Here is a 24,804-nt window from a genome sequence, read left to right as displayed (position 1 = left end):
GTTGGTGCTGTAGGTGTTCCTACGAGCTCCTCAGATGGGACCAACCATCTACTGGGGACACAGCAGATCAGGCATTTTTATTCAATACCTGTTCTTCAAGAATTCAGTGGAACATCTTCACAAAATATACAGCCAATAAGAGCCTGAACTTGGTGAACCTCCATCTACACCTCATAGAAGGTCCACCATTGTGTGTTGGACCTCCAGACTGTGTGAGGGTGTAATGAGCAGCTCAGTGTCTGAGGACATCTGATGAGATGTTCTGGCCGGGGCTCAGAAAGGAGCGTGATGGAGGCCAGACTGCTCAGATGACGTTGCCGTTGCACTTCACTGCTCATGCGGAACCACAACCATCTGGACCAGCATCTCAGTGGGAACCTTCAGGTTGAGGACATCAGAGATAGGGTAGCTCCAATCACCAGCTACTTTGACCATCTGGCTCTTCTGGAATGTGAATTCTTGTGTGCTCCCATCCTGATCTTCTGGAGTCAGGAAAGTTCAAACATGTTGTTACATGCGAAGATAATGAATTTGCTTTTTGAGTTCCTGCTGTGGCTCCTCCAGAGTTCCTCCAACAGCCCCAGTCAAAAGGAAGGATTGATGAGATGATTTAAGAAGTTTAGTTCACTCTAGTTGTGATTGTGTGTTCTGTCATGAGGTCCAGTAAATCATGTCCAGAGGATCTGATCTTTCATTAGCTCTTTCCCCACAATCACGGTGGTTAACAACCCAACAGGAGCTTTAGACCATACTGGGGAGGACTGGTCCATGACTGGGGAGCACTGGTCCATGACTGGGGAGACTGGTCCATGACGGGGGAGCACTGGTCCATGACGGGGGAGCACTGGTCCATGACTGGGGAGACTGGTCCATGACGGGGGAGGACTGGTCCATGACTGGGGAGCACTGGTCCATGACTGGGGAGGACTGGTCCATGACTGGGGAGGACTGGTCCATGACTGGGGAGGACTGGTCCATGACGGGGGAGCGCTGGTCCATGACTGGGGAGGACTGGTCCATGACTGGGGAGGACTGGTCCATGACGGGGGAGGACTGGTCCATGACTGGGGAGCACTGGTCCATGACTGGAGAGCACTGGTCCATGACTGGGCAGGACTGGTCCATGACTGGGGAGGACTGGTCCATGACGGGGGAGGACTGGTCCATGACTGGGGAGCACTGGTCCATGACTGGGGAGGACTGGTCCATGACTGGGGAGCACTGGTCCATGACTGGGGAGTGCTGGTCCATGACTGGGGAGCGCTGGTCCATGACTGGGGAGGACTGGTCCATAACTGGGCAGGACTGGTCCATGACGGGGGAGCGCTGGTCCATGACTGGGGAGCGCTGGTCCATGACTGGGGAGGACTGGTCCATGACTGGGGAGGACTGGTCCATGACGGGGGAGCGCTGGTCCATGACTGGGGAGTGCTGGTCCATAACTGGGCAGGACTGGTCCATGACTGGGGAGCACTGGTCCATGACTGGTCAGGACTGGTCCATGACTGGGGAGCACTAGACTACCTCCAACACCATCGTTAGGGTTAGGGATCGTGGTCACTATGAAGATCCTCCATCAACAGCCTCTGAGTCTCTGGACCTGTTGCACGGTGCTGGTGCTGGTCCAGCAGGTCCAACCAGAGCAGAACAGTTCAGTCACAACAATTGTTTCATTTCTTTTCTCTGCTTGGGTTTCAGCTTTTTTACTGTCAGAAAGTTCAAACAAGCACAGTCAGGTTCATGTAATACTCTATTAGAGTGTGTGTGTGTGTGTGTGTGTGTGCGTGTGTGCGTGTGTGGTGTGTGCGTGTGTGCGTGTGTGCGTGCGTGCGTGTGTGTGCGTGTGTGCGTGCGTGTGTGTGTGCGTGCGTGTGTGTGTGCGTGTGTGCGTGCGTGCGTGCGTGCGTGCGTGCGTGTGTGCGTGTGTGCGTGTGTGTGTGTGTGGTCTATGCTCCAGGGACTCGGGGGAACATATGCTGGGCCAGGGTGTGGGGGCAGCTGGCGTGTGCTGGGTCAGGGGTCTCCAGCTGCTGATACACACACACATGAAGTGATCTGAGGCACCGACAGCCAGTCATGGAGCTGGTTGGGTCTCTTGTAAGTGAGAAGACAAGTGTGTGTCCCCAGTGCCACAGATGGCCTTGGCTGCTGCTGTGGGTGGGGGGTAAAGTGCCCCCCCCCCCCCCCCCCACACACACACACACACACACACACACAAATTTTGGATATTTGAAATCCTTGAATGTGAATTATTGTTGGTGATCTGAGACTTTTTTTCTATCCAGGTTTTTATATTGATGAGCTGGAGTCAGAACACAAAGACAACACGGGTGAGTCCTCACTCACACATACACACACACACACACACACACACACACACACACGGTCCTCAGAAGAATCTAAACGTCTCTTTTGAGCTCCTCTTCTTCCCCATTTTCAGGTATTTACTCACTTTGTCTTGATTATTTGATCAAACCAGAGTTGCTGCACATGCTGGTGCTTGTTAGCATGTTTAGAGGAGCAGTAAAGAGGAGATAATAAGTGGGAGCAGAAGGACCCTTCATCGGGTCGGTTTTGGTTTAAACGTGTGTCTCCTGAGCATCTCCTTCTATCTCCTGTTGGTTAAAGCAAGTTCTGATTGTTCAACGGCTGAAATCAAATGTTGTAACCTGCTTAATATAGTCTTTCACTATTTGATGGGGCTTATCAGACCTGTGTGTGTGTGTGTGTGTGTGTGTGTTTTGGATTTCCAGTTTAGCTGCTCTACAAGCTAAAGCTGCAGCGCTACATTTGAGTGTGTTCAGTTGCGGCTCCTGTTGAGAATGTTGAGGTCCAGGTTCAGTTGAAGTTCAGGCAGAACTCCTCTGCAGGGCCAGGTGGACCTGTGGGGGTCAGAGGTTGCACTTAGTTCAGGAAGAGCTGACCTCGCCGTGACTGTGTGGACAGGAACACCCCTCTGTAAAAGAGCTGGAGAAGGACTATATATACATTTGTTCCTATAGCTTCTCTGTGTGTTCCTGTCAGTGCTCAGCATTGTTGCGCGCTCCAGAGGAGGACGGAGGTTTACGAGTGTGAGTCTGATTGGGTTGTAAACTTGAGGAGGTGGGCTCATGGCTGTGGCTTTATTCTTCTGCTAGAATCTGTTGGTGCACTGGGAGGGCAGGGGTGATCCCGGGGTCAAGGAAGGCTGCAGTGGGCCTCGCTGGGCTTGTAAAGACTCTGACACTTGTGGGAACCCTGAGACTTCCATTCAGTGACCAAAACACCCAGGTCAGGGGCCAAATAACTCTGTTAGCAACAGCTGTGCTCAGCATTTTCCCTGAAATCAAACATCTGAAATAAAATCTTTTTGCAATTTTCTTCCCAAGGCCTCCACCCCGAGATCAGAGCCACAGTTGTGTCTCTAAACGGGTCAGGATCGGGTCACCATTGTGAGTCCAAGTTTTTGTAGCAGTAAGGGCAACATCATGAAGCTGGTTCTTCAAGAACGTGCAGATATCTGCTCCAGCTGTTGCCTGATTGCCGTAGAAACGGTGGCAGGAGTTTATCAGAGTTGCCTTTGATCACGCTGACTCTTTAAAAGTGGCAGTCTCATAAACTTTGTTGGTGTTGTTTTCCCAGATGTTTCTCAAACTCACCTTTTAGCAGATGGATGAAAATAATGAATATTGGCGAGACGGTAATTATCGTGAATTAGCTGTTCCTGCCGCAGTTCGGCTTTTGACCGGCAGGGGGCGCCGGAACCCCGCTCCGTGGCGCCGCCTGGACTCGGTGAACACACGCGGAAGTGGCTGGCTGGAACGCAGCACATGTCTTTCTTTTGTCGCCCATAATTGAGCTGCTTCGGATCTCAGCGGACGGTCCGATGTGGAAGTACCTGAACATGCATGAACGGACCCAAACTGCCATCATCATCTCAGTTTAGCCTTTATTTTGTGACTTGAGCCAGGTTCTCTTTCACCACCAATCTGCTATGAAGGCAACAGAACGGTGCTGTGGTGGACTGTGGGTCAGCGCAGGGTGTGTTTCCAGGTCACAGAGAACTGGGTCACACTGTTCTCAGTGCTGCTGCTGATAATTTCACTGTAGGCTGATGAAGCCTGAACAGGCTCCACACGTGGGCCTATATTATGATGGTATTCCTCCACCACAGACAGGCCTCAGCACATCCTAAAATGCTTGAGGAAGCCCCAGCGGACCTGTTCTGATGCTCCACTAAAGACCATCATCTGTGTAGAACTGTCCCATAGATGAGACAGGAATCCAACCCGTCTCTCTGTGTCCACACCTGAGGCGATCCACATGTTACTTACCCATCCAAACTGGGTTAGGAGGCTGATTCACTTCCCCACATCTGTATCCACAGACAGCTGTTTCACCTGTACAAAAGTCCTGAAATAACAAGGAGCCAAAACAGGAACTGAAACAGCCGCTACAGCTCTCGACCAGTCTGTGCTCGACACTCTCACCTCTGGCCTTTAGAATTCCCGGAATATCAGGCGTTCGGAGAGGAGCTGGAGGACAGACACACTTAAGACTGGAAAAGAGTCAACAGGGTTTCACACCTTGAAATTTAGTGTAGCCTAGCAACAGTTACCGCTGTAATATGGCAACAACCCTTTACAGTCAAATCTATAAAATATTTTAGATGTCATCATCATTTACATATTATTAACAAAAACGTTTGTTGCTACTTTTGTGACATAGACGCGCAGACTTTTATACAAATGTGTTTTTAATTTTAATGAAGCCCTAAGAAATTAAATGACAGATTAGGATTTGCCAGGCAGCCGTAGGAAAACCAGTTTTCCTGTAAAGGGGTTAGGATTAGGGGGCTAGGGTTTTAGAGGTGGGGTTAGGGTTAGGGGGTTAGGGATGGGGCTAGGGGTTAGGGATGGGGCTAGGGGGTTAGGGATGGTTAGGGGGTTAGGGATGGGGCTAGGGGGTTAGGGATGGTGTTGGGCAGTTAGGGGGATTGGGTTAGAGGGTTAGGGATGGGGCTAGGGGGTTAGGGATGGGGCTAGGGGGTTAGGGATGGGGCTAGGGGGTTAGGGATGGGTTAGGGATGGGGCTGGGGTTAAGGATGGGTTATGGGCTAGGGGGTTAGGGATGGGTTAGGGGGTTAGGGATGGGGCTAGGGGGTTAGGGATTGGGTTAGGGGGTTAGGGATGGGGCTAGGGGGTTAGGGATGGTTAGGGGGTTAGGGAGGGGCTAGTGGGTTAGGGTTAGGGGGTTAGGGATAGGGTTGTGTTGGGGCTCACCAACCTATAGTCTGTCTCCAGGCAGGCCGATCTCAGAATTGGTTGGCAGGTACCTGTTTGGTCGCCGGATCAGGGCAGCTTGGAGAGTTTTTCTTTTTATTCTCTGGACACATCAGTCAAGTTGTGTCAAACAAATTCTCAGGAATAATGAAATGAACAATGATAAAGATATAATTGAGTCCCTGAACCAGCTGCTGAGACTAACTGAACACCAACCATAACCCGTGATGATGCAGCCGTCAGACACCCCTAAAGATCAAGCAGGAAGCAACACGCGTGTTCATGGAGGCGAGACACGTATGTTAAACTGAGTAAAAGATAAAGTCACATTATTGACAGCGAGGCAGAATCAAACAAGCTCCTGAACCATCCAAACATTTAATCAGCCTTTTCTGTTGATTAGCTCAGATGCTGTCGGCAAACCTCCCTGAGGAGCATCTGTGAACAGCAGCACAGGTGATGTAAGTCAGTTTGGTGACATCATGGTCTTGATGGTGAGACCCGGGGCAGCAGAACCTGAGATAACAATCATGAGAACCTGGATCCTCATAAACTTAAATGCTGGAATCAAAATCAGAAAACAACAGTCAGCAAGATCAGGAAAACTTTATTGTTCACGTTCATGTTTGCAGACAGTCGTTGGCTGTTGTTGTAACCGTCTTCCTTGAAAAGCTGTTTTACCCGCAGTCTTCATTCATTGGTCAGTGAGCTATTGCCATAGAAACCCACCGACAGCAATGAATGTTTATTGCGAGCTTAAGACCAAGCGTGGACTCTGGCCTCTGCTGCCGTCTCTGCGTGGTCCTGGTCCCCTGCTGTGTGTCACCGTGGTGACCCTCGGGGTACAGTCAACGGTCGATGGTTTGGCTCAGGTCAAACTCACCGACAGCGTTGAATGTTCACCGCTGGTACCTGAGAACCTGGGTCCACCAACACCACCAAAGGGCCTCAGGACCCTTGGCCCAAAACTGGTTTATCCACCCACCCACCCGTCTCATTAGGGATTAATTCACTTCTCAATCATTCTGAGCAACAATGAGAAGCAGAATTGTGGTAGGAAGCTGCCAACACGGCTGCAGATGTGTTGGAACCAAAACATTACTTACTTGTAATTAAGAGTCAACGCCCTTGATTAGCCGGTGCCATGGTAACATGTTCTCCCCACACCTTCAGTCTGACGACCATTGTTGGAAGTTGATTGTGATAAAGTCCTGAGTGATGCGTTCATGGGTCTGAGGTTCCTGGCTCCTCTGCTGGCCCTCGCAGGAAGTGTGTGAACGTGGTGGTGCACAACAACGGGGTGACGGTGTCGGTCTGCACAGCCGGACCCTCCCAGGGCTCAGACACCCACAGGTGCTGTGGAGGAGCTGCTGGAACACAAACAGGTTCAGGTTGGATGCTGCTCAGTTCTGATGCAGCTGTGTTAGACATTAATGAATTAATAATTCTAATCTTACTCTCCTGCTTTAACTACTTTTGTACTTCAATTATTTAATTAGTTAATCTTCAAATCTTTAAATGAACCCTGTAAATATGTTTTAACTGTTTCCTATAAGCTTTGGTAGTAGTTGTAATTAAGCGGTTATTACAGAGTGAAACTTCCTTTAAGACAAGAATGAAAAAAAGAGCTCAAACCTGTGAAGACTAATTTTCCTGACCAGTGACGATACAATAGCCCATTAATGCAGACCAGTGATACCAGTGATCGTACAGGAGTCAGCACCCTTCACCAACTAGTCAGTGCTTTACACTACAGCTACATTACAATCACATCTGCATTGTTGTTTTTCCCTGTGTCGTTCCCTGTGTCGTTCCCTGTGTCGTTCCCTGTGTCGTTCCCTGTGTTTTTCCCTGTGTCGTTCCCTGTGTCGTTCCCTGTGATGTTCCCTGTGTCGTTCCCTGTGTCGTTCCCTGTATTATTACCTGTATTGTTCCCTGTGTTTTTCCCTGTGTTGTTCCCCATGTTGTTCCCTGTATTGTTCCCCATGTTGTTCCCTGTGTTGTTCCCCATGTTGTTCCCTGTATTGTTCCCCATGTTGTTACCTGTATTGTTCCCTGTATTGTTCCCTGTATTGTTCCCCATGTTGTCCCCTGCGTTGTTCCCTGTGTCGTCCCCTGTATTGTTCCCTGTATTGTTCCCTGTGTTGTTTCCTGTGTTGTTCAACATTTGTTGACTGATGTCTGGGAACTAGTTATCACCTGTTGCTGTGTTTTCTGTGCTCTTTTATTGAAAATGAATCAACAATGTAACGTTAACGATTAAGACTCGACAAAAGGCTGGAATTGGGTTGTCATGGTAACGCTAACGTTGAATTCCTGGCCTTAAAATGAACCCTGCAGCTGTAGGACGCTAATATTTGCACAACTGATGCATACATTTGTAAGGCCAGGACGTGAGCCTGCAGGAGCCTGCAGGGGTCCAGGTCCAGGCTGAACCGGGTCCGGGTGCGCCACAGGGCTACTGCAGTACCAAGGGGGAGGCACGGCAGTAGAGGCCGCTGGTCAGAGAGTCACCCCCACCCCCACCCCCACCCCCACCCGGAGAGGAAAATCCCTGCTGAATTTGTGTCTCCGTTCACATTTCTAAGAGGCCCTAAACCTTTCTGGATTAAAGAAGGTAATCTGACAGGCAGAAGATTGTATTAGCCCAGTGTTGCCGAGCCTTGAGGGTCCCTCTTGTCACTTCCCCTCTCAGCCCGTCTCTCCTGCTGACCTGGTGGATGCTGCCATTGTGGTTTTCTGCTCAATCCCCATAAAAACATCCCATCTCCCCTCTGCTGCTGCCGCCTCTGCGGCCCCTCTTCATCCTCCCGCTGCGGCTCCTCCAGCCGTGGCAGCATTCCTGGGTGATTTATCATTGGCTAATCCACCGTGATTATAGAGCTGTTGCTGAGGCTGCTTTTCAGTTCAGAGATGCCAATTATGTTTGAGGCAGCAGCCTGTTTGTGTCTGGGCTGGCAGCGGCACCTCCACCCAGAGTCCTGGTGTGTCCCCTGTGGGGGTCTCTGCAAGAGGTCTGGACCAGTTCAACGGACTCAACAGCTGCGATACAGCAGGAACAAACTGTGCCGGGTCTGACCACAAACGGACGTTTCTCATTCTGACTCGTCATCCAAAGCTCTAACTATCAACACGCGCAGCAGTTTTACGGGGAACACATGACCTCGTGCCCGCTCGTCCGCCGTTAGCCCGCCTGAGGGTTGTCCTAAGTTCACACCTGTGTAAACATGTTTGGACTTTTTCGCCTCAATGGAATCAGATCCAGCACTCGGGAATAAGCCCCCGACTAAAGTGTTGGGGAACCAAACACAGAGAATCTTATCAAGCCCACTTTGTAGTAAATGATAGTCGGAGGTTCTTTCCCAGGAATTTGGCCTTGTGCTAAAGCCTGTGTGCTAATTCGTTAGCATCAGCGTTTGGCCACCCACGCAGTTTGGCTGGGAGCCGTGAGTGCGGTGGTTCTTTCTGACTCACCCAGACTTCCTGCAGCAAGGCAGCGGGACTACGTGAGGTTATGGGATGTCAGGTCTGGGCCCAAAGGGAGGGCGCGCGAGCCGTGGCGTGCTCAGCTGATGTGGCTTCCAGCCGTCAGCATAATGGGAAGTGATGTGCACATCAGAGCAATGTGGGTCAGAGCGCCAGACGACCAGCCCACGGCCTGTATCTGCTCCGCCTGTCTAATCTGCTGACGGCCGAGCAGACGAGCCGCTCTAATCGACCCTGATACCCACGGAACAGCCAGCATGGCTGTCACGCTCAGCATCGCTCTGGCCGCAGTCGGGCTCCTTTACCCACAACCCCCAAGACCGTCGAAATTCCCAGAAAAACACGGCAAAAGTCTCCACCCGCCGGGACCAGACGTCACAAAAGTCCCCTTTTACCCTCCCAGCCGACGGAGGACGGTTCTCTCCATCGGTCATTGTAGTGGATTTCAGATCTTTGATCATGGAGTCACCCCTGACTGGTGTGGGACCAGTGGGCGCCGTCTCTGTCCGCAACACTGACTTCAGTCCCCACGGAGACTTCCTGTCTGAGATTTGTCGCCGTGCGGATACAAACAGGAAGTGACCGTCGGTGGAAATCACATAAAATCGCTGACGAGTCCAGACGCTGGTCAGGTGGGGAGCGGTTTCTAAAGCACAACCGCTGAGCACCTGTGGGGGGGGGGGGGGTCTAAACAACCGGAGGGAAGTGACATCAGGACAGGTGTTCACAGCTTTGGCGGGAGACCTGGAGGAGAATCTCTCTCTGCCTCGTCAAAGAACAAATTTCCTGTTCGTGTTAGGACCCCATCCCCCCGCGACTCGGCTCTAATCCCACCCCTGCAAACTGCCCCGGCCCCCCTGCTGGCGTCCCTGCTCGGAGCTTCAGCCTCCCAGGCTGTGGTCGGGTGGGCCGTGCACCCGTGTCAGCAGGCTAACAAATCCTCATTGTGTCCCGCGCAGGAGTGCTGATGGGGGGGGGGGCATCGCTGTCTGGTTTCTATTTAAATCCAGGTACGAGGAGGACCCGGGTCCTGCCCGCTCGGCTGAGGTCAGGATGAGGTGGGGAGGGGGGGGTCAGGAGAGACAACTGCTGCTGATCGATAGAAGCTCCCAGATCGCGGGGACTTTAGCCAGCCAGAAGGTCGCCGTTTTCCTGTCCTCGGCGGACGTGGCGCCGCGAGCTGGCGACGCCGCGCACGAGTTCATGCGCTCGCAGCCTCGGATGTCTGGATGGCAAGACTCGACACGTTCAGGCATTTTAGGCCCGGAGCCTTTCAACCCTGCCTCTCCAGACATTGTTCGTGACTTTGAGCTAAAATGGTGCGACGGCGTGTCCCGGAGGCGGCCCGGGTTGGGGCCCAGCGGTCGCCCCCCACCCCCACCCCCCACCCCCCCACCCCGCTCTGTTTGATGCGTTAACGCTGAACTCTCTGGCGTTTTGCTCCTTTCTCATTGATTTGGCTTCTGTGTTGTGGTGGATTAAGAGCTCACAACAACAGCAGACTGGGACAGAAAGAAAACACTGACAGCCAGTATTTCCTGTCACTAAACACACTCTGAACCCAGCGACCCCCCCTCCCCCCTCCCACGCTGACAGGCCACAAAGAAAAGGAAAAGAGAGACCACAGGGCAGTTCTTCCTCTTTTTCAGGCTGGTTGTACTGAACCACCATTTACTTGACAAGTTTTTCCTGATATAAAAACTGCCCCCCACCCCCCCCATGAGCTTCGGTTGCCCCCTCTTGAGAGGAGCAGCTGTCTGACCTGTCCCCCCTGCCGCAGCCTCTAATTGCTGACCTGCCCTGTCTGGACAGCCTGACTTTTGTCTGGTGTCTGGATCAGTTCCTCCCCGTCAAACCTCCCCTCTGGTGACCACGGCGTTCCCACGGCGTTCCCACGGCACAGACTCGCTCAGACCAGCACACACTCGGTCTTTTTGGCGGCACTCTGTCGGGCCGCCTGCTGATTAAAACACGAGGACTCACCTAACGTGCGCAGCGGCGTTGGGCAGCAGGAAGCTGCCAAAGTCCGGAGGGTCCAAGAAAAAAAGCTTCCATATCCGTGGAAAGTGGCTGGAAAGTTGCTGCTGAAATGTGTTGAATGGATTCTTGTCCTCGTCTGTCTGCCTATGAAGCATGCGCACGCACACACACACACACACACGCACACACAGTCCTGACACAGTCCTTCAGTCTGATCTTCCTGACTCCAGCGGGACCTGAGCCAAACCTCTGTCTGTCCTCTCTCTCTCGCTCTCTCTCTCTCGCCCTCCCTCCCCCTCCCCCCATATAGGTAAACACCATGCGCGCGCACGCACACACACACACACGTGCACTGGGGAGTCTGGCTTCCACACAAGTTATCGGAGTGCTCCACATTTTGGTGCACTTTATATGAGCCTCCTGACTGACAGCAGCACAGATGGTCACATGTGGCCCGGGGACGGCCCTGATTGGCTGAAGGCCTGGGAGCCAAGTGGGGGCAGGGGCTGCTGCCATTGGACTACCGGCAAACCAGTCAAAGTGGAAGTGTTGAGCGGTGAATGGTTGCTTCTGTGGGCGGAGCCTGGCTGACGGTGTTCCTGGGAAACATCCTGGCAGTTGGGAGCCTCTCGGCTATTGTTGGGACATTATTGGTGTTTCAGCCGGTTCCGACTTGGAGGATCCTGAAGGAACCTGAATGATGCGACCTGAACGCACCAGAATGAGCGTATCAAAGGTCACGGAGTGAGGATTTTATTAGTGACACGACTGAAGCTTCACATCTGCTCGTTGGCAGGGATGATGCTGGAATTAGAGCTGCCCAATCTGAAGTCCTGCTTAAGGTCAAAGGCCACATTGTTGGGTGTTCTTGCTCCTTTGTGACATGTGACAGTCATGTTCTTGTATGTTCTGCCCCCCCCTCCCCAGCATGAGCTCAGCCTTCTCAACGCCATCAGAGTTGTGAAAGCTTCTCCTCATGAATCAGGTTATTACAGGACTGTTACGCACCAGCTTCCTTTAGTATGATGACGGTCTCTCAACTCATGACTGTGAACAAGATGAAAGAAAGATCAAAGGAAATCCCAACCTCTGACCCACCGAGGACTTTATTCAGCATCATAAAGCTGCGTACACATAAATAAAGGTGCACCATTCCTCCCAGTAAGATCCACTGTGCACGCACCAGTGGCCCTGCCCTGACCCACGTGCACACGCGAGCTGCTAAAGGTTTCTTGCCGTCGCTGCCTCTTGGGTTCCGTCGGCTTCGGCCATCTTGTTTCCGCTCCGGTCCGACATTGTCGAAGTTCCCGCTAGTTCAGCCACGGGCCTCAGCGATGACATCGTCATCCTCAGGCGATGGTGGTGGTGGGGGGGGGAATGACATCACCTGCAGCATCTCGCCACCGGCTTTTATTGTGCGTCATCATCAGTTCTGTTGCCGTGGCGACTGACCTGACCGGACGCACCCAAACAGGGTTTGATGCCCACAGCACTTCTGAGGGACTCGTGCATGTGAAAACTGGGTCACTGTGTGTGTGTGTGTGTGTGTGTGTGTGTGTGTGTGTGTGTGTGTGTGTGTGTGTGTGTGTGTGTGTGGGTGGGTGTGTGTGCGTGTGGGCACTCTGATTAGAAATAAAACATTTATAGTTGTGTGTAATTTCCAGGAATTATTCAATTTTCAGTCATTAGGAAGACATCAAGGGTTTTGAATAACACTATAGTAATAACAATAGATGTAATGGCAATACTGTTATTACTGTGTAATAAAGTAGTAAGTAAACAGCATTTTTTCTATGTCTCTGGGCTCCTCCGTCCCTGGTTGGTGCTCATCCTCGGGTCCCTTTTCATGGTGCGTGATTACAGATGAATAAGGGGTTAATAACAGATTAATAAGGGGTTGATAACAGATGAATTAAGGGTTGATAACAGATGAATAAGGGGTTGATAACAGATGAATAAGGGGTTAATAACAGATGAATTAGGGGTTGATAACAGATGAATTAGGGGTTGATAACAGATGAATAAGGGGTTGATAACAGATGAATAAGGGTTAATAACAGATGAATTAGGGGTTGATAACAGATGAATTAGGGGTTAATAACAGATGAATTAGGGGTTAATAACAGATGAATAAGGGGTTGATAACAGATGAATAAGGGGTTGATAACAGATGAATTAGGGGTTGATAACAGATGAATTAGGGGTTGATAACAGATGAATAAGGGGTTGATAACAGATGACTAAGGGGTTGATAACAGATGAATAAGGGGTTGATAACAGATGAATAAGGGGTTGATAACAGATGAATTAGGGGTTGATAACAGATGAATAAGGGTTAATAACAGATTAATAAGGCTGTGATTGGTGCCGATCCTCCAGCCGGATCAGCGATCCACATGTTTGCGTCTTCTCTGACGTTGGGGGCCCGGCTCGGTTATTTTGGGCCTCCTCCCCATCCCCCAGCCCGTCTGCGCCAGGCAGAGATGCAGCTCTCATCCTTAATTCAGATCCCTGAGAACGCTCCGAACGGCAGGAGCTTATTATCGCAGCAAATGTGCAGCGTGCCGAGTGCAGGAGATTAGATGCTTCTGGCCTTTGAAGTGTGTTTTCCAACTATTGTGCAACGGCAAAATTCCATCAAGCGCTGGAGCCGTGATAAGAGGTGCAGCTGTGGACGCGGCTGCGCCCATTAAGCCCTTATTAACTGCTGCTGAACGCAGCCTTTCAGCCATGCTGGCCCGACGACGAGGTGCCCTCCGGGGACGCCCAGAAGCGCCGAAGGGCTCTGAAGGTCAAGCAGGCTTTGACCCAGGCTAGATGTTCCACCTTTGGAAACCAGGTAAAGGTTGAGGATGAAAGAGGCTGAAAGTGGTGTGAAGAGAGTTCAGGCATGAGGAGCAGAGCAGGGACCACCTCCGCGTTCTGACCCTCACCTCTGGTTCCTCGGGCCCAACCCCGAGCGTTGACGGAGGTGTCTGAACATGTCAGGACTCCCGCTGCTCCTGCAGGGGTCCCCCGTCATCATTGGGACCACGAATGAGAGCAGGAACGCTCCCGTGGAGTCGGAACTTCACGTGTTGGATCAGCGGTGCCGCGCTGACGAGATGCTCTGTGACATATTGAGTCTAACTCGTAGCTCGAAGAACCAAACAGCTGCGGCCCATTCGGGTCAGCTGCTGTCGGGGGTGACGTCACCGTTTCCCCTTCGCTAGGCTGCCTTGCTCATGGGCGTGAGGATGTCAGGAGCATTTCACTGGGTGGCTGATGGGGAGGGCAGGGGTTGTGTGGCCTCAGGAGAACCCCTCAGAACCTGACCCAGAACCACCGTTTCATCCCTCAGGATGGTTGTGTGTCGAACCACCCTGATGTTGGCACGACGTTGGTGCTCAAACTGGTGTTTGTGTTTTACCTCCAGGTGTGAAGGTTCTGCTCCAGCTTCTTGTTGTTCCTGTGGAGGAACTTCTTGAGCTTGAGGTTCTTCTTCCATCCCCCTCCTCAGCCGCACCATCGTCCTGACGGAGCTTTGCTAGCATTAGCATCACCTCAGCTGTAGAGGCTTGCAGCTTCTGCTGAGGTGGAGTAACCAGTACAACTGGCCTGTCCTGGTCTTCCTGCCTCTGTGATTAGAGGCCTTCTGGAGAAGTAATGACAGAATTGTCTTCCTGTCTCTTCCTGCTCCTTAGAGTAGGCTAATAGTCATGTTGGCCCCCCGCACTGTGTCATTAGCTCCCCCTCCGTAGACCAATGAGGGGCAGGGCTGTCATTTCAGGGCTAAATCACAGGGTTGTGGGCCGGCTGGAGATCATCACACCCGTGCTCTCAAACACCCACCTGCCTTCAGCGCACTGACGCACACCTTCGCTATCAACCTTCTGAGGGAGGCCGCTGGAGCTCACACAGGGGCCGAGAACCGATGGAGATGAGGACCTCCTGGGTCTCTTTACTGTCCATCACCTCCTGTCACTGCACACGCTGGGGTGAAGGTCATGGCGGCGACGGCTCCGGTGGTGTTGGGTAAAGCTTCCTGTCCTTTTCTCCACGCAGCACAAACATCTGCATCAGCTAATTTGGGGGGGTTTAATGTCCTCCACGGAGGAGAGACGTCATGGTGAACAAGCTAATGATGATGCTTTGAAGGCTCAGACTTGACGAGAACTGTCTGGTTTGAACAGGCCGATGGTAGAAAAGCCGGGTCACCAAGGAGCATGCTACACGATTAGCATCACTGTTGAGATGATGTTTTCATTTATGCATCTGCACATTGGTGTGTGTGTGTGTGTGTGTGTGTGTGTGTGTGGTGTGTGTGTGTGTGTGTGTGGTGTGTGTGTGTGTGTGTGCGCGTGCGTGTGTGTGTGTGTGTGTGAGCTAACTGGAGCAGCAGAATGGTGCTGTTTGGCGAGGTTCATGGCTGTTATTCCTACAGCCCATGAGCGTGAAAGCAGCTAATGCCATCTGACAGTTCTGGAGCAAGAAGAGGAGGAGAGAGAATGAGGGGGCAGGGGGGTGGGGGTGGGGGTGGGGGTGGGGGCAGGGGGGTGGGGGGGCAGAATAGAGGATGAGCTGAAATGGACAAAGCAGGGATGAAGAATATGAGAGGGCTCAAGAGGCGATGCTGTGGGGACGCCAGCTGAAAATGGTCTCTGCTGTTTATCACTTACTGGACCTGGGTCTGGGTCTGGGTCTGGGCCTAGACCTGGACCTGGGCATGGTCATGGTCATGGGCCTGGTCATGGACCTGGGCCTGGACCTGAGAGCAGCCTGACTCCGGTGTCCTGAGGCCTCCTCTTGTCTCAGACCTTCAGAAGTGAGAGCAGCTCAGCAGGACGAGGGACGGGCCTGTAGACAATATTCTAATAATTCTAATCATTATTATCTTCATTTAACTCTATTTTTACACGAGTCATAATTAATCCAGATAAACGATGATTAAAGAAATTAGTAAAGAGGAGAAACCAGATTGTGACAGGATGAAGTGATACGAATAAAAAGGAAGCAACGCAGATAAAGAAAAGATTTCCACATTGATCAGAGGGGTCAACAGAAGCTCAGGCCTGGTCTGACCTGGTCTCACCTGGTCTCACCTGGTCTGACTTGGTCTCTCCTGGTCTCACCTGGTCTGACTTGGTCTCACCTGGTCTCACTTGATTCCACGTGGAGACAGAAGAAAGTGGAGCAGTGGACACACACGCACACACACACACACATGCTTTCATGCACACACACACACATGTGCACACACATGCTCTCACACACACGCACGCACGCAAGCACACACACACACACACATCTACACACACACAAACGTACACACACACCCTCTCACTCAGCTGCTGCTCCTCTATAGGCACAGAAAACCTGCCACCCTGTCCCATGGCGCCCTCTGGTGGCAGGTGGCGGAACTACGCCACCAGCACGTCCGCCTCGTGGCGGCGTCATTAATGACGTCACCGTAATTGAGTGTTTCAAGTTTTTCATTATTTCCCTGATAAAGCTTTGTGAGTTGGAATTTCTGAGGGTTTAAAAGAGAATATATTTATATGGAAGTTAATTACATTCCCTCAGATTTGATCTCTTTTCTGGAGCAACAAAGCTACATGCTAAAGCTAATTTAACGAGTATTCTGCAGTCGTCTCTAAATGTTGTCTTGAAAGAATGAAGCAGCTGAAGGATCTTCCTCGAATGGCCTAAACCTTTAATTGTGATGCAGCTAAGAAGGTTCACAGCTCATTTCCATCACAGACCATCACCTTCTGCTGAAGGTCCCCGACTGAGCGCCTGAGGGCCGGAAATGACCCCAAGCTCTGATTCTACTGAGCGATTCACGGTTCTACAGAGTTTTACCTGCTTTATTGATCAGGTGTGATCAGGTGTTCAAACCAAGGCTCGTTCTCCTCCTTTAATTCCTGAAGATTGTGGAATCAGAGTTCAGATCCTGGGTGTCGGGACACATTTTAGGTGGATGTTCAGATGTTTGAACCTGGGATACTGCAGCAGTTCCCGCCTGCTCTGGCCAGCAGAGGGCGCTTCATGGGTCTCTGTCTGGGTTTGACTCCACTGGAGCTGCTGAACCTGCTGGACTGTTGTCACCTGGAGGCAGAACCAGGCTGCTGGTCCTCATCGTCTCCGTCTTTGTGTGCTTCGAGGTTTCGGCGTGTTTTAGTGACCATAAAGTAATCGGATACTGTTGGGAGTTACTTCTGTCTCAAGGTGTTTTGGTTGGTCCTGATTGAACTTTGAACTTCGATCCGAGCAGTCCTGAGAGACCTCTAGAGGTCTTTGATGTTGAACCTTTTGATCTCAGTTTTTTTGGGGGGGACTCATCAAACTGGTAAAAAGGTTAGGCTAGAGAATTGTGGTTCTGGTACTGACCCAGGTCTTTGAAGGGACACAACCCTGAGCCTGATGCCTTATGGGTACCCTCTTCGGTGGTCGGGACCCAAGATCCTGATGGTTAGAGCCGGAGCCGCCCCCCCTCAGATACAGGACTCGGGCTCAAGTCTGGACCCGCTTTAGGGTTGGAGGGGAACCTCGCTGAAGACGGTCAGACTCAAACGCTTGGGGGGTGTGTGTGAACCCTGCAGGTTCCTGAAGTCCCTGTCCCTATGTGTGGGTCTTTCTGGTGGACATTGCGTAAGTCCGGCAGGTTCTCTGACATCCAGAAGTTCCTTCGGTACCTTTTGTTCCTGTTCTTTAAATGCTTCAGAGTCCCTGGAGACACACAGGAGACTCGACAACACCTGAAATGGCTGAAATTCTTCACCGTCCATTTTGTGTCCACTGCTGCAGCAGCAGGGTGGTGGGTGCTGAGGTTGACCTCGTGTCCACGGTCCCGTCCATGCGTCTCACCTCAGCCCGAGTCGGCTCTCGGTCTGGAAGCAGGACCTGCGGCGGCCTCAGAGTGATGTCAGGTCCTCCTGAGACACTTGGAACCTCCTCAGAACTCTAATCCAGCAGCTTTTGTCCCCGGTGTCCACATCACGGGGACGGCTGGACAGTAACCTGCATGGTGGACGTTTGCAGCAGAACAAGGCGGCTTATTCCTGTTTTTCTTGAAACTGCTGTTTGGTGTCTTGGTGGTGGGGGTGTTTGAGGCCTGAGCAGCAGGGGGGAGGGGGTTGAAACAAAAGAACTGCCCTTTGTTTTGTTAATGTTTGTGACTGTGGCGGGGACAAAGGGACACATTCAAGTTGACAGATTTCAGCAGCAAACCTTGTTTACAGTGATGAACCTGCTCAGGCATCAAACGCACTCCTCGTTGGGTCACGTGTGCGTGCAGTTTCACCATTTTGGCCGCTTGCTCGTGTCTGTAATGGTTGGGGACGCTGCTGGTGGGGACGGGGACGGGGACGGGGACGTTGCTCCGCTGGAATCAGCACAGCAGCACTGCACAAAGTCACCACTCTTCAGCTTTTCCTTATCAACTTCCTATCAGCTCTCTGACTGATTAAAGGTGTCACATGTCCGTCCGTCCCTCCGTTGCTCACTAGCATGCTGCTTTGAAGACGTGGTGTCCACACAGGAAGACGCTGTTGAGCTGGTGTGGCTGTAGAGACTAGGTGGAAGAGCAGGAGACAGAGCGTGTTGGCAGGAAGCCTTTGGTCATGTGACCATGGATGAAGGTCGTTTGTGAGTGGTTGATGGCTGATCAGGCCCTCGCAGCTAAACCTGGACAGTGTCCACCAGTAAGACTGGTCCTCTCCCTTTAGTAGAGAAGCTAAACCTTTGACCTTTAGCCCCAGGTGTGAGGCAGTTCGAAACCTACATCATGTTTCCATAGATACAGCACGTGCTCTATTCCACATAGGGGTGGTGATTATGTATCAACACAGACTTAGCGGTGACTCATGCTGCCTGGTCATGGACACAGTCCTGTCTTCATCCTCCAGATATGTCCGTTATATCCACCCACACCACTAAATAATAAAAGACAGGGGGACGGGCTCCGAAAGACAGAGGGACAGGTTCCGAAAGACGGGAACAGGCTTCAAAAGACAGGGGGACAGGCTCTGAAAGACAGGGGGACAAGCTTTAAAAGACAGGGGGACGGGCTTCAAAAGACAGAGGGACAGGCTCCGAAAGACAGGGGGACAGGTTCCTAAACACAGCGGGACAGGCTTCAAAAGACAGGGGAACAGGCTCTGAAAGACAGGGGGACAAGCTTTAAAAGACAGGGGGACGGGCTTCAAAAGACAGAGGGACAGGCTCCGAAAGACAGGGGGACAGGTTCCTAAACACACTGGGACAGGCTTCAAAAGACAGAGGGACAGGTTCCTAAAGACAGAGGGACAGGCTTCAAAAGACAGGGGGACAGGTTCCTAAAGACAGCGGGACAGGCTTCAAAAGACAGCGGGACAGGCTTCAAAAGACAGGGGGACAAGCTTCAAAAGACAGAGGGACGGGCTTCAAAAGACAGCGGGACAGGCTTCAAAAGACAGAGGGACGGGCTTCAAAAGACAGGGGGACAGGCTTCAAAAGACAGGAGGACAAGCTTTAAAAGACAGAGGGATGGGCTTCAAAAGACAGGGGGACAGGCTTCAAAAGACAGAGGGACGGGCTTCAAAAGACAGGGGGACAGGTTCCTAAAGACAGCGGGACAGGCTTCAAAAGACAGAGGGACGGGCTTCAAAAGACAAAGGGACAGGTTCCTAAAGACAGAGGGACAGGCTTCAAAAGACAGAGGGACGGGCTTCAAAAGACAAAGGGACAGGTTCCTAAAGACAGCGGGACAGGCTTCAAAAGACAGGGGGACAAGCTTTAAAAGACAGAGGGACAGGCTCCGAAGGACAGGGGGACAGGGTTGTCCTGGAGCTCAGAGGTCCAGGGGTTGGTAACTTCATTCTTCTACTGCTAAAGGACAAAACATGTTTGTCTCAGTCTCTGTTGTCCAACGTTGTCCACGTTTTGAAACAAAAGTCCACCAAGTGTCAGGAACCAACCGGAAGTTACCTGATAACCAACCGCTGCCGGTCCCAACACGAGCCGCATGACACTTGCTAACAGTAGCCGCGACCTCTATTCCAGCACTTGTGTCTCTTCCTGCTTCTCCTTCCTTTTTCAGCCTGTTACTATGGCAACGTCTCCCATTGTCTGAGCGTTCCAGCTGTCCCAACACTTTGGACGGGTCTTTTTGATCACGGTTGCTACATCGGCGACGTGCTGAACATCAGTGTGGTGGTGTCACAAAGAGCTGGTCCTGGTCCTGGTCCTGTCCTGGTGGACAAAGGCTGCTTCCTGTCAGGAGGCCAAAGGAAGCACAGATTATATAGATGTTCTAGAGATGAAAGCTGGATTCTAGCTTTGATGTCCAACCGTTAGCCATGCGAGCGCGGACGTGCTGTAAAGGTGATGCTAATGACGCCGCCGCGGCACATGAGCAGTTAGGTGGATGTCAAGGTTAAAGGCGACGCGGCTGATTGTGCTGTTCATCTTCACGGTGAGGGAGGAAAGGTCAAAGGTCACATATGGCGCCCACTTCCCCCAGCATGCATCAGGTTTGATTCCCTATTAGCTTTGACAGGCGGCTTATGTCAAATCAGACAGTTCCTGTTAAAGCTGCTATCCCTGAGTGTGTGTGTGTGGGTGTGTGTATGGGTGTGGGTGTGTGTGTGTATGTGTATGAGGGTGGGTGTGTGTGAGGGTGTGGGTGTGTTTGTGTATGTGTATGAGGGTGGGTGGGTGTGAGGGTGGGTGTGTGTGAGGGTATGTGTGTGTGTGTATGGGTGTGTGTGTGAGCGTGTGTGTATTTATGTGTGTGTGCCTGTATATGTGTGTATGGGTGGGTGTTTCTGTTTGTATGCATTATGTGTGAGTGTGTGTATATGCCTGTGTGTATAAATGTGTGACCGTGTGTGTCAGAGAGTGTGTGTGTGTATGTTTGTGTGGATGTGTGTGTGTGTGTGTGTGTGTGTGTGTGTGTGTGTGTGTGTGTGTGTGTGTGTGTGTGTGTGTGTGAGAGCATTGCTGCAGTGAGGTCATTAGCATGGAGGGTGGGGGAGGGGTCCAGGGAGGTTAGTGTGACCAGGCAGAACCGGTGTCCAGCGGACCAGCTGAGGGTCCAGAACCCCTTTTGATGAGTGTGTTGAGGAGAAGCAGCTGCTCTGACTCACATACACTGGACTGGTCAGGCTGGTCCTACTGGTCCTGCTGGTCCTGGTCCTGGAGAATCCCAGTGAGACCCCACTGGTGAGGTGAGAGACGTGAGCAACAGTTGGGTAAAGGTTCATGTGACAGAACCACTCAAATGAATGAAACACTTGCAGATGTTGGACCGAGCTCATCTGGATCCTCCAGTAAGGTCCTGGACTCTGAGGTCCTGCAGCCCCAGGCGGTCCTCCTTCCTCTCCAGCTGCTTAAGCTGCTTTTCTATTAGAGTATTTACGGTAATTGTGTGTGTTTCTCCTAGACTTGGTTTAATCCTTGAGTGAGTTCTGCTCAGTCTGGGTCCTGGATCTGGTGCAGCTGGTGCAGGGTCTGGTCTGAGGTTCTGACAGGGTTCTGCTGGTTTGTCAGTAGTTGTGACCCGGAGGAGGTTCTAACCAAACAAGCAAACCACCAACCTTTGCTCACACACTCTTGTGTGTGTGTGTGTGTGTGTGTGTGTATGCTTGGACATGTCTGTCTCAGGAGGGCCACAGGCTGAATGATGGGGGGGGGGGCTCATTTTGGGATGGGCTGGAGTGGGGGTGTGATTGGCTGGGTATTGTTGAGCGGCAGAGCGAAGCGGCCTATCAGCTCCCCTCAGATAACCCCTGGCTGTCATTGGACCTCTCGCCACACGCTGACCCCCGGGGCCTGAACCGTGCGGTCATGTGACCGGCCGCTAAAGAGGCTGGGGCTGCTGCAGAGCCGCGGCTGCAGTCAGAGAGGGGCCGGCTGACCGGGAGTCATGAGGCAGGAGCTGTGCTGAGCCGTCGGGTCCAGGCAGACCGGGAGAAGCATGAGATGGACACATGGGAAGGTAAGAGCCGGAGGGGGAGGTGGTTTTCCGCGGTCGCTGTCAGACCTGCGTGGGGATCCGGGATCCTCCAGCCTTTTGTTGCTAGGCTGTGACGTCTCCGGGGAGGCTCCGCTGCCTCCGGCTTATTGATCAGCTGTTGTGGACCGCTTCGGGCTGCTCCTCGGGGCTTCGCTGGGTTCTGGACTCGGTCCTGGTGCCGTACTTGTGTTGTAGGTGTGTGTGTGTGTGTGTGTGTGAGCGGGCGCTGCTGCGTCCGAGCGATCGCCGCATTGATCCCTGAATTCCTCCCATGGTTCCTGTGGTCCTGCCTCCATCTGGACTGTGGCATGTGGAAGAGCCGTGCTACTGTATGAGCCCCCTCCCCCCTCCCTCAGTAATCCCCTCAGGCAGCGGCCATGTTGGGACCAGCTGAGGGAGGTTATCACCAAACCTCCATCAGCCCGGCTTCTGTGCGCCGAGATCTGGGCCGCGCTGTTTGCCGAGGGGCGGATGAGCGCGGGGAAGAAGCAGCTCTTCCTGTCGGGACTCGTGTGTGTGTGTGTGTGTGGATCGGGCTGCAGAAGCCGTGTCGGATCAATAGTATCAGTGGGGGAGGTCAAGACTCCCGTGACTCTGTAGTTCTGGGCTATAAATAGCCCGGGGGGGAGCGGCAGCGCCACGCCGACGGAGGTTCTACTCTCACTGAAACGGATCCGTCTCCCTGTCATAGAACACGTGGACTCCGCGGTGTTGCACATCTTTGTCTTTCAAGGGTGTGTTATTTCAACTGGTTGTACCCTCCCCCAAAACACACACGCACACACACACACACACACACACACACACACTCACAGGCCTGGACCTACTACACTAGTCAAGGTTCCTCTTTTCTTCACACCAAAGAGCCAAAATCTGCATCGGCGGACGGTTGGCGCTGCTCCTCAGGCTTCGTCCCTGAGGAGACGGTTAAAAGTCGGACGTTGCCGAGGCGTCCAGCTCTCTGGGTCGTCTCTGGTTCTGTCACTTCCGTGGGGTGCGGATCCCCCAGGATCCCTCAGGATCCCCCAGCTAACAGCAGAAATACCTTCACTGACGACGTGGAGATCAGGTTTGTCCACATTTGCTGTCCACGATGGTTGATCCTTCAACAAGGTCACGTCACATGTGGCTCAGATTAGCATAACATTAAGATGTAGCATTACTCAATGCTAATGACCCCCCCACCCCCACCCCCCACCCCCCACCCTTGAGCCAGGGTGTGTATTATCAGCGCCGCAGTGTCAACAGGTCCCGATTGTCTCGTAGATGAGCCCAAACTGCAACTTTCAGAGATTAGCATCGCAGCCGTGGCGGCTAGCAACGCCGGACGTGTAGGAGGCCTCGGCCGAGCCGGGTCCCGGCCGGAGCCGGGGCCGGGGGCCTCCTCAGGTAGGAGGGAGGAGGTCCGCAGGAGCAGCGGCGTGAGGAACCCAAAACAAAAGAAGAGGCGGCCGTGGCGGGGGAGCGGAAAAGTACAGCAGAGTCCTCCCACCCCCGCTCCGCTCAGCTGGGCACGATTGTGACGAAAAGCCTGAGACAAAACCCCCTGAGCCCCCCGGCCCTCCTCACATCTGGCCGTGTGGCGGGGCGGGGGCAGCCCCCGGTATCGGGCCGCGTTCCCGGGCCGCCCTCGTACCTGCCGGGTCGCCGTCGCTCAGCTGCTGACTCGCATTCGGGGCTCCGGCGGCGCCGCCGTTAAAAGCCTGACTCGCGTTTCCTGGTTCACGTTAAACTTTGGAATGAAACCCAGGTTGACCCCTGGGAAACAATGCAGCCTTTAATGGGCCTGGGGGAGGGGGTGTGTGTGTGTGTGTGTGCGTGTGTGCGTGTGTGTGTGTGTGGTGTGTGTGTGTGTGTGGTGTGTGTGTGTGTGTGTGTTGGGGGTTATTGTCTTAACATATCAATAGTCCTTCCAACAATGAGTTTTCAGGATCATACGACTGACTCGGGGTTTTCGAGGCCACGGTGATTTAATCCTCTGACATTAACCTGCTGAATGAGGGCAGAAACATCTCAGAGCAGCATTTACCCCCCCCAGAAACAGCATTTACCCCCCCAGAAACAGCACTTAGCTTGACTGACTCCACAGGACGGTGGCAGGAGGGCGCCCCTGGAGGTGGAGGAGAACCCCTCTCCACCATGTGTTCCTCACACCGCCAGAAGATCCCAAAGAGGAGCCTCCTGAATATTCATGTGGCGGGGGCAGAATCAGAGATCCAGGGTGTGAAGGGGTAAATAAAAGGTGTAAATCAGCCTTTTATGTTCAAGCTGATGGATTTGACAAATTAGCTGCAGTCGAAGCCGGTTTGAGCCAGGAGCCACAAGCCTGGTGCAGATTTAATGCCCCTCCTCTGTTTTACTGCCACTCCTCTTTTTTAATGCCCCTCCTCTATTTTAATACCCCACTCCTCTATTTTAATACCACACTCCTCAATTTTAATGCCACACTCCTCTATTTTAATGCCCCACTCCTCTATTTTATGCCCCTCCTCTATTTTAATGCCCCTCCTCAATTTTAATGCCACCCTCCTCTATTTTAATGCCACACTCCTATTTTAATGCCACCCTCCTCTATTTTAATGCCACACTCCTATTTTAATGCCACCCTCCTCTATTTTAATGCCACACTCCTCTATTTTAATGCCCCACTGCTCTATTCTAATGCCCCTCCTCTCTATTCTAATGCCCCTCCTCTCTATTCTAATACCCCTCCTCTCTATTTTACTGCCCCTCCTCTCCATTTCAGGGCTGGGGGGGTGGACTCAGGACCCTGTGGAGGTCCTCCGCCCCCCCACACTGCAGTGGGGTTCTGGTTCTGGGAGCTGGTTTCTCCTCCTCGTCTCCTCGCTGGAGCTTCTCCTGCTGGTGGTGGCATTTAAATGCTGATCTGTCTCTGCCCCCCCCCCCCCTCCCCCACCTCCCTCTCACTACCCCCGGAGTGTTCTTCTTACCCCGGTGCCTTTGAGCAGCTCGTTAAACCACCCGATTAGTGAGTTCTTGTCCTCCTGTTTGGATTCACGTCGCGGTTAAAGTCCAGCAGTGAACGGTGGAGGTTCTGAGCCAGGGGTTCAGCCACGTCTGGGCCGTGTTGGTGCAGGAGAA

At 52.5% G+C, this 24,804-nt stretch overlaps 1 protein-coding gene and 1 long non-coding RNA gene across 3 annotated transcripts in view; one reads left to right on the top strand and one right to left on the bottom strand.

Annotated features, from left to right (window-relative positions):
• Positions 1-24,804, top strand: part of LOC130525735 (nuclear receptor subfamily 6 group A member 1-A-like) — a 34,541-nt gene that overhangs the window by 4,437 nt on the left and 5,300 nt on the right. The window contains exon 2 of one of the 2 annotated variants that reach the window (XM_057032826.1): positions 2,286-2,330. In XM_057032826.1, coding sequence (XP_056888806.1) covers positions 2,286-2,330 — 45 coding nt within the window. Of the gene's footprint in view, positions 1-2,285; positions 2,331-21,411; positions 21,685-24,804 lie in introns of those variants that run through there. The other variant, XM_057032827.1, reaches the window with a different exon arrangement.
• On the bottom strand, positions 5,192-11,000 carry LOC130525736 (uncharacterized). Its single transcript, XR_008950563.1, has 3 exons — positions 10,731-11,000; positions 6,368-6,628; positions 5,192-5,777 (listed from the first exon to the last, which is right to left on the bottom strand). It is a non-coding gene; the product is annotated as an uncharacterized LOC130525736 (long non-coding RNA).

Source organism: Takifugu flavidus, chromosome 5, assembly GCF_003711565.1.
Source record: "Takifugu flavidus isolate HTHZ2018 chromosome 5, ASM371156v2, whole genome shotgun sequence".
NCBI classification, from domain to species: domain Eukaryota; kingdom Metazoa; phylum Chordata; class Actinopteri; order Tetraodontiformes; family Tetraodontidae; genus Takifugu; species Takifugu flavidus.
This window is presented reverse-complemented; position numbering and strand designations above follow the sequence as displayed.